This window comes from Morus notabilis, unplaced genomic scaffold, assembly GCF_000414095.1.
Source record: "Morus notabilis unplaced genomic scaffold, ASM41409v2 Scaffold1225, whole genome shotgun sequence".
Classification (NCBI taxonomy): domain Eukaryota; kingdom Viridiplantae; phylum Streptophyta; class Magnoliopsida; order Rosales; family Moraceae; genus Morus; species Morus notabilis.
In genome coordinates this window covers 392,092-401,655 of record NW_010357682.1, presented here as the reverse complement: position 1 = coordinate 401,655, position 9,564 = coordinate 392,092, and the positions used below count along the sequence as shown (strand labels likewise).

Below are 9,564 nucleotides of genomic sequence, written 5' to 3'. Positions count from 1 at the left end.
AGTGTCGGTTTCAACAAAAAGTTATAAAAGAACCCGAGATAGAATTTTAGTAAAATACAATGACATTAAACCTCATTTTAATGAAAGTATTCATAAAGGAATTTTTCAAGGAAAAATGATTTCTTTAAAGAACGTAGAGGTTTACCGAGCGAATTATCCCGACGGGTACCTACGAGCCCAATACGATAGGTCCGTAGAATTTCGAATATTTAATGTGGGTCCAACGCCCACATTAGTTTAAGAGACTCCGTTGGAGTATAAATTTCAGCGGCGTAAAAGTTAGAATGCCATGTATAAGTCCTAGGCTGAATTGGGCCTTAATATCATACCAAGGGAAATTTAGGAAAATAAGATTTTGAAGATTTAATAAATTAATCTTTATTATCCTTTAGTAAAGGAAAGGAATATATGCCTTATGGAAATGGTTAGATTTTCCTTCATAAATTGCTAAAATAATATAGCAAATAATAGTTAATCTCACACTCTTAATGGGTGTTCAGTTTCAGAAGAAAGCAAGAGACTAGGCTGATAGGCGAAAAAGGGATTCCAGCTTTGAAAATCAAGTAAGTAGGAATCTCGCCTACAGTATAAATAGATTTTAAAGTAAATAGTACACATGAACTATATATGTTTGAGTACATTTAATGTTATGAATGCTATGCTATGTTATACTACATACACTTAGGCAGTACACCCGAATTATATGTGTTCGAGTACATGATATAGTATGCTATGCTAGGTCATATTGCATACACCTTAATAAGTCAAGAGGAACCTATAAGAGTAATCTCAGTTGAGTGCCGTACCAGCCTCCACAAGGGAGGTAACTCAAGCTCCACAAGGGAGAAAAAAATAATAATAATGATGTCCTCCGACTCAAGGGAGGCATTCAAGTTATAATCACGGTGTCATGGGGGACCTTGCAAACTCTCACGTCCCGATGATTGCGCGCAAGTGGTACGAGCACTCGGGCCCATCAGTAAGAAAGATAAGATAAGATAATAAGATTCTGATAAGACATCATAATTAAGCATAATTGGCTCATGCATATTTATTCATGTGAACTTACAGTTATTTTGCGGGAGATAGTTCCTACTTGCTGAGCGAAAGCTCATTATAGAATGTTTATACTGTAGGTAAGCAACCCGCATATAATGCCTGATGGACTGCTGGCGAGTGGACGAACGATGTGGGGCTCGGGATATGGATACCACTCGCAAATATTTCCGCAATCAGCTTTATGTTACAAATAGTTTTGTTAATTATGATTATGAAACAGATATGTTAAGGTTTGAATATTTTAATTAATAAAGCAATTTCGTATTTTATGTTTATAATAAGACCCTTAAAAAAAAAAAAAAATGTTCCGTAAATTTTAAGAAATTTCAGTAAGTACAAGTTAAAAAGTTAGTTACAGTGGCGGCCTCAAAGGAGGGTCGCTACAGTAAGCTTGTGTGAAACGCCAAGAGCATCAAGAGCAAGCCAAGCATTTGGGAAGAGACCCAAGGCTGCACCAGTGGCTCTAAGCCCATCCCATCTCTCCAAAATCAATGCTTTAATCCCCACTCTCTTCAGAGCCACTGCTGTGGCTAGCCCGGCAATCCCTGCTCCCACTATTACTACTTCTTCCACAATTTCCATCTCTCTCTCTCTCTCTCTCTCTCTCTCTCTCTCTCTCTATAGTAAATTGATTGATCGGATAATTAGCTATATCTATATGTGTGTGTGTGTGTGTGTGTGTATGTGTATATGTAGATACCGTACCCCATTCGAGTTCTAATTCTTGTTTCCATTCACGAGATTCCATGTCCTAAACAATATGAATGAAGGCCAGAGTGTTTGACCAAAACACAAGCCAATAATATTTGAATCGTGGTTTCTTGTTTGACAAGAAACGATGATTACCATACCAGGCAAAGAAACAAATCCACATATTTTTGGACAACATTAAGAGCGTTAGAAAAGTAAACCACAAAAATTAGAAAAGCACACCACAGAAACAACGTTGAAAGCCTATCCATTTGTTTTCAACAAAGTGCCTCGTTTGACCAGCCAAGTTGGTTATATGCAATATTATTACAAAGTTGAGGACGGCAACAATCTCACAAAAGGCTTTCAAAATGTTGTGTTACTTGTTAGAACTTGAACAAAAAGTTGATTATTACTCCGAGGAAAATTTTCAAGGTAAACAAACAACCTTCTCTTCGAAGCCCTACATAAACCTAAAGAGTCGCCAGAGACCGTTTGACCTAGTGGCACCGGGGTTTGGGTGCAGTGAGGAGATTACGGGAGAGATTGCGGATTCAGTCCCACTTTTTATTTTTTATAAAATAAATCTATTAATTTGCCATTTACTCATAAAACTTACATGGAAAAATCAGGTACATGGTTGTTTTTTAACCACCATTTTTAATAAATGGCCAAATTTTTTTATTTTTTAAACAAATGGATGATTTTTTTTTTTTAAGTAAAATGGTCGTCTTCCCAATAGTCAATGAGTGATTGACCAAAGGTCACTCAATGATTGATTGATTCATTATTATAATTTATCAATGATTTATCACTAATAAACATGTAATTTGTTGATTAAAATTGATTAATTACTGATAGAATTCACTTAATTATTAATTGATATTGATTAACAATGAAAAATTATCGAGTTAATAAGTGATAAATTAAAATCAATCAGTAATTGACCACTAAGTCAATTTGTAATCAACTACTAAGAGCTCGTTTGGTTCATAGATTAAAATCATGAGATTAGAATCATTTTCGATTTACGTGTGTTTTTTATGAGAGAAAATATTGTAGCGAACCATGAACCATGATTCGAATCAAAGAACGAATTCTCTAACCAAACGGGCTCTAAGTTAATAAGTGATTGACTTTTAATTTAAATAAAAGAAACGGTTATTTTGCTAATTTTACAAAACTTCAACTATTTATCAAAAACTCCTTACAAAAGGGCCATATATATGTTGTTATCCCAACTCATATCGTAAAGACTATTATTTTTAAAAATGCCACCGAAACTACGTCATTTAAGTCAATTTGCCCCCTAGAACTTTAAAATGCACCATTTTCATTATCTCTGAATTTGTTTCATTGGTAAGAATACTCTCTCTGTCAGTTTTGTTTTTGCGCTTTTTTTTTCTCTTCTTTTTTCCCCCCCTTACTTTTATCCTCTTCAATTATGTCTTAAGAACGGCCTCAATACCCAGATGCAAAGGCCATTTGTTTGTTTGTTTGAATTTTGCTGTCGTTTTTCGAGTTCTTGTCGTTTTATGCTTTTTAGATCTTCTTGCCATTTCTCATGTTATTATCCCGTTCAAAGATTTTTCTCGTCGGCTGCCTGTGGCTTTGAAACTGATCGCCGTTGCCATTTGTTGCCTTCAGATTTTTTATTTCGTATTTAAATTTGTTGATTTTTTTTTTTAGTTACTGTCTTTTCTAGGTTTGTGTGAATTTTGATTTTTTGTCGTTTTGAGTTATACAGAATACTGTTTCTTTTTCGTTTTAAGAGTCCATCTCTCCGTCTCAGGTGTTGTGATTTTCATGGTAGGTGTCGTTTTTTTTAATACAAAGTACGAGTCGTTTTCGTGTTATTGTTTTTCTCATTTCTTTTATTATTATTATTGTTATTATTATTTGCTTTGAGACCTTCTCTAGTAGGCCGGTCTACCAGTAGTCTAAGTTTTTAACCGTTAAATCTAGTTAAAATCATATTAGATTGAAAAGTATATAGAACAGACAGATTTTCATACAAATCTAATGACTGAAAAATAAGAGACTATCGATAATCTATTTTTCTAGGGACTAGTAAAGAAATTCCCTTTTTATTTTTATTTTTTTATGTTTCATAGACATGTGTGTGTATATACACACACACATATATATATATATATATATAAAATATACTTCTATAAAATGGGATCATAAACTGAAATTTTAAAAATAAAAACAAAGTTATAAAAACCGATTGAGGAGAAATTTGTTAGAGTGACTATTTAAAAAAGTGAAATTAGCGAAGAACGACCACCCGGTCTTTCTTCGTAAAAAGTAGTCGTTCTTGATTATTCTGTATTCATTTGGTAAACAAATTTTTTTTTTAAAAGTTATTTTACAAATAAAATTTCTCTATTAAGTCATTTTAACAAAGGGATCTCGGATCGAGTTGGGTTATGTTGCCCCGCTACTCCATACAAAAATAATAGAAATCTCCTCTTTCATTGTGATGTGAACTAGAGAGGGTTAAGAGAAGAAAGAGAAATAAGATAGGAAGATACAAGAGAGAGACGAGGAAGAGAAATTCAAGAGGGAAAACTTCTTTATTCAATATTCATAAACCATGTCTGAATTTTCGTGTAATACTGTAGCCAATTTATGGATCAAGTACAATAATTAAAAATGGGAAACCAATACAAAATCAATCCATTTGATTCCCTAACATTAAATTCAATCCTAACTTATTTCTATATCTGCGCCTGAAATAGGTTCGGACACTTGACGTGTGATCTGCTTTTTTTATTTTATTTTTTATATAGTAGGAAGTTTGCCACAATCATATTGTGTAACACTAGCAAGCATGCGGAAAAGAAATCTGTAAAATATTGAATCCCTGAAGAACTTAACAGCCCATGAAGAACCACCTTGTTGCACCCACCCTGAAAAATATGATCCTATGATCAACAAAACGGCGCGCCACCTCCTTTCCTCGACATAATTCGCCAAAACTTTAGGAACTTCACTGGGTACAAGGCCACCATTTTTTATGAAGGATGTTCCAATGTGCCTGCCTAGGACCACAGCATCTTCAAGTGCCGAGCAACCGCCCTGTGCCAAGTCCGGTGTCATGGGGTGCATGGCGTCGCCTGCCACCGTGACGTTTTGGTTGCTTAAGTTCCCAAATGCTACATTCCATGGCTGCCTGTAGACCAATTGAGCCCAGTGCACAGTAGAAAGATCAGAGTGCTTGACAATGTCTAGATATAGTTCAGGAAAGTCCTTGGCATAGTTCTCGATTATTTCTCTCTGTATTAGTTTCGGGTCCCTAGCCACGTGATCCGCCCCTACAATGGGTATAGCGAATTAATAAAACACAGAATGCAATTTTTGAGAATGTTAATTCTTCACTTTGATTTGTATGACATGATAAATTGGATTTCTGTGATGTAGTTAAAATGATTGTTTAACATAAACATCTCCTATATTTTGTCGAAATGTTGGGTTCCACCTTATATTCTGCCTATGCGTTTGCATAGCCGGTCTCAAGTCCAGGTAAAGGAGGAGGGTTGTGGTAGGTTGACGGCCAGCGTAAAAATAAAGCCACTCTCATGGATTTGACCGCTAGAAGCACCAGTTCGTGCTTGAGATGACATTCTTATTCCTAATACTAAAAGATGGAGGCATAGATCAAGAATTATGTAGACCGAAGTAGTTAGGAAAGACATTCTAGATCTAAGCCTTCCGGAAAGTCTAATTTCAAACAGAGTTGTGTGAAAAAGTGAAATCTATATAGCCGAGTTGGGATAAGGCTTGTTGTTATTGTTGTTGTATCCTCCGTGTTTTACAAATCGTGTTAAAGATCTATTTAACACGATTTTTAGGGAAAGGTTTTTAACATGGTTTGTAGAACACAAAAGATGGTTTTAAACACAGTTTGTAAAAACATGACACAAAGGATAGTTTTAAACACAGTTTGTAAAAACAGGGGAATAGGTGAAATATTCCTAAAAATATAAGGTGGAATATAACAAGCCAATGAAACACAGAGGAGGTTTTTGTTATTTTCCCAGAAGGAAATAATGATCATTGTTACTCCTATTATTCAGCGAATTATGACAGTAGAAGAACAAAGGAATTAAAAAGAGTAGAAAAAGGTATAATGTTTGAACCTTTAGGTGGAGTTGAACAACCATAGAACCAAAAGATATCTCTGTCAGTGACGGGAAGAAAACCCGACCTGGTTCCTGAACCTACAAACTGTTGGAGTTCATGTTTCAGTCCATGGCCTTGAGGAAATACAGCCAAGCCCCGCACAACTGTTCGACCCGCGTCGACAGGTGAAGCGAGTCCCAACCAGGTTGCCACCGCCGAGTGCACCCCATCACAACCTATCAAAACCTGCAATTCCCAAAGAGCAAACAAATTGAGGGCTCGTCGATTCGAGTTTTAATTCAAGTTGAGATGTGATTTTATGTGAGAGCTTTTTACTATAGTAAAAAAGTTAGATATAACTGTTTTTGAGAGCTTTTTACTGTAGCAAAACTCGAATTCTAAACTCGAATCGGTGAAATGAACAGGACCTGAGACTCTACAAAGGATGTAGATAGAATGACAATTGCCTCTTTTTTTTTTTTTTTTTTTTTTTTTTTGTAGCACATTGTTAGATGTTCTCAGGATTTGAGCGTAGGATCACCCCGTTAACCTACCCCGCCCTAGAACTGCCTGATGTTTGATGCGTGAGCCGAAAGCGGATTGCGTAATGATAAAAGCCGGCATTATGAGCACAATACCTTTGCTTTGATGATACTTCCATCTTCCATATAAAGAACAGCAATAGAAGAACCTTCATGTGTTATTGACCCGATGCCGTTGATCTTGGATGAAAAGCGGATAGAGTCGGCTTGCAATTCCTCTCCCAAAGCCTCGAGTAAGGCCTTTCGGTGTACTGATTTGGGCCCACTTTGATGACCACCACTTCACATACAAGACATCCCAAAAAAAAAAGTGCAGATAAACTAGGATGTATACATTATAGTCTCTTGTAATAAATTTAGGGTCCGTTTAGTTCGTTAATTCGAGTTGAGATGTGACTTTATGTAAAAACCTTTTATTGTAGCAAAAAAAGTTAGATGTGACTATTTCTGAGAGCTTTTTACTATAGTAAAATTTGAATTCTAAACTCGAATCGGTGAAATGAACGGACCATTATAGTTACAAAGAATTCCAACACAGGCTGAAAGAGAATTAGAACATTGCTTACGCATTAGTTCCACCGAAGGGGACTTCTTGAATTGCTCCAGTTTCCAAATTGGTTACATATGACCTTAACAACAAGCACAAAGAGGGAATACAAATCTTAAGATGTACAATTTTAATTTTAATTTTTTAAAGAAATGAGTTGATCAACATGATCAAGAACACATTTAGAAATAATCACAAAGGCGAAGTTCATTACAAAGAGTATTATTTTAATCCACAAAGCAGTTGGAATCTCCAAACGGAATTGAAAAAGAATAGTGTACCAACTTTTGCATAAATATGCAATGAATTATCATTCCATCGGTCGATGCAACTCTTTTATACAATGCATTTGACATATATAGTAGTTATCGGCAAGATGCAACATTTTAATTTTAATAGAATGACAACTCGAATGTCACATTAATTAGTATTACAATGTTGGGACTAAAGTTGGAACCCTTAACATTAGTGTTGTTAGGACTTTTGATCTTTGAATTTATATTAAATATTGTGACACTTTGGACGCTGAACTTTTAAATTTAGTAGATTACTCATGAACTTTTGTTTTTTTGACCGTTTTATCCCGTGACACTGGATTTCTAACTTCTAACATAGATGATCACATTCATATGACATAATAATTACTGAAAATTTTATATAAATAGTTATATTAAATGCAAAATGTTCTAATTTTCAATAGGTTCTTACATAGTTTATAAAAAAAACAAAAGGTTTTTACATTAATGAAATCTAATTTCACGTAATGCAACTATTAATGTAAAATTTCAAGTTATCATGTGATGGACATATGATTACCTCCGTCAATTTTAGTTCAAACATAGAAACTGACAAAAAAAATCAAAGTTCAAGAAGTAATCTATTAAAATAAAAAGTTCATAGTTCAAAAAGTAAACCGCAAAAATATCACAATACTCATAGTACTAACAGTGCTAGTAACTCCCCAACACTTCTCAAAAACATATAGAACATAACATATATTATGTTGGAGCTGCAAGAGCAATCCCAAGTGTAGAATTTCAATAGGAAAATGAAGAAATTAGAAAATATTTACTTTTTAGGCGGGCTATAGATTGTAAGCTTGTGTGAAACACCCAAGGCATCAAGCGCACGCCAAGCATTTGGGAGGAGACTCAAGGCTGCACCGGTGGCTCTAAGCCCATCCCATCTCTCCAAAACCAATGCCTTAATTCCCACTCTCTTTAGAGCCACTGCTGTAGCTAACCCTGCTATCCCTGCTCCCACTATTACCACTTCTTCCATCTCTCTCTCTCTCTCTCTCTCTCTCTCTCTCTCTCTCTCTCTCAGGCCTTAATTTTTAATCATAAATGTCTTGAGGGCATAATCACAATTAGAATATATATACACATACATATTAATTGCTCGTTTAGTTAGTTGATTCAAGTTTTTAATTTGAGTTGAGATGTGACTTTACGTTAGAGCTTTTTACTGTAGAAAAAAGTTAAATGTGACTGTTTTTAAGAATTTTTTACTATAGCAAAACTCGAATTGGTGAAATGAACGGAGCCTAAACATATGTTTACATGACTTTGACAAGGTGGCGGCTATGTATAAACCTTAAACGGGTTTTTTTTTTTATATATTTATTTCTTTTAGGACTTTTCAAAAAGAAAAGAGATTCAATTAACAAACACTTGGAAAGAAGTCAATATTCTTGTTTGACAAGGCTTTTCCCTTTTCTTGTTTTGAGAAGAAGTACAGTGCAACACGAATACGCTACTATAGAAGTCCTAATCACATAATCGGGAGAATTCTCTCGTGGAAAACAGCTTCGAAAACTCAACACTTTTTGATTGGGAGTTTAGAACTACTATTTAAATATATAATGAAAAAATGCTATATATATAGGCGTTACATCAATATTAATGTGGGGGAGAAATTAGTTCCCACCAACCAAAAAGTTTACATTTAGGCTTCGTTCATTTCATCGATTCGAGTTTTCAGTTTTAGGTTTTTATAGTAAAAAGCTCTCAGAAAATGTCACATCTAACTTTTTCTGTTACAGTGAAAAGCTCTCAGAAAATGTCACATTTCAACTCGTATTGAAAACTCGAATCCACAAAGTGAACGAGACCTTAATTGTCTAGTCAAAATCACTGTAAGTTCTTAATTAGAAAAATCAGCATATAGAGGAAACAATTATTTTATATAGTTAAATAAATTTAGGAAAGTTCAACGATGCTAGCAGTGGCGCATGGTGTGCTTCCAGAATCACTGTGTTCATTGATTAGAAGTTTAGAACCAGCCCATATAAATTTGTTCTTTCTTTTTAGAACGAGAATTTGAATTCATAATATTTGTATAACTGATCAATTTGAAAATTCAAAAAAAAAAAAAAAGTTTGAAAAGGAAACTATCTACCAAAATGTAAATTGACTAGCGTGAGTTCCTCAATTAAATAAAGTCATATCAATCATCGTTCGCTTCGTTTGATTAAAATGCATGCCAAATTAAATTTCTCCATTGACTTTTTTCCCTTTTTTTTTTTTTTCTATTAATTGATGGATGATTGTAATAGCAATGCATTTTGTGTTTGTATGTTCATATTGAATGGCAGTA

At 34.5% G+C, this 9,564-nt stretch overlaps 2 protein-coding genes across 2 annotated transcripts in view; both read right to left on the bottom strand.

The window, feature by feature from the left end:
• Positions 1-1,641, bottom strand: part of LOC21399564 (monooxygenase 2) — a 6,630-nt gene extending 4,989 nt beyond the window's left edge. The window contains exon 1 of the mRNA XM_024173264.1: positions 1,451-1,641. Within this exon, the coding sequence (XP_024029032.1) occupies positions 1,451-1,641 (191 nt within the window). The remainder of the gene's footprint in view (positions 1-1,450) is intronic.
• Positions 1,642-4,309: 2,668 nt separating this feature from the next.
• Positions 4,310-8,262, bottom strand: LOC21399563 (monooxygenase 2). The gene is made up of 5 exons (XM_010090429.2): positions 8,039-8,262; positions 6,986-7,048; positions 6,516-6,699; positions 5,895-6,123; positions 4,310-5,069 (listed from the first exon to the last, which is right to left on the bottom strand). Exons 1-5 carry the CDS (start codon positions 8,245-8,247, stop codon positions 4,537-4,539), a joined length of 1,218 nt encoding a protein of 405 aa, XP_010088731.1. The 5' UTR covers positions 8,248-8,262; the 3' UTR covers positions 4,310-4,536.
• Positions 8,263-9,564: the final 1,302 nt, after the last annotated feature.

Bases quoted from the DNA above. Each gene is read 5' to 3' on its own strand.
- LOC21399563 (XM_010090429.2), bottom strand. From the start codon at position 8,247: ATGGAAGAAGTGGTAATAGTGGGAGCAGGGATAGCAGGGTTAGCTACA. The intron at 7,049-8,038 runs GTAAATATTTTC...CTTGTTGTTAAG, and splicing joins ATCTATAGCCCGCCTAAAAA to GTCATATGTAACCAATTTGG. The intron at 5,070-5,894 runs GTTCAAACATTA...TACCCATTGTAG, and splicing joins TTGTTCAACTCCACCTAAAG to GGGCGGATCACGTGGCTAGG.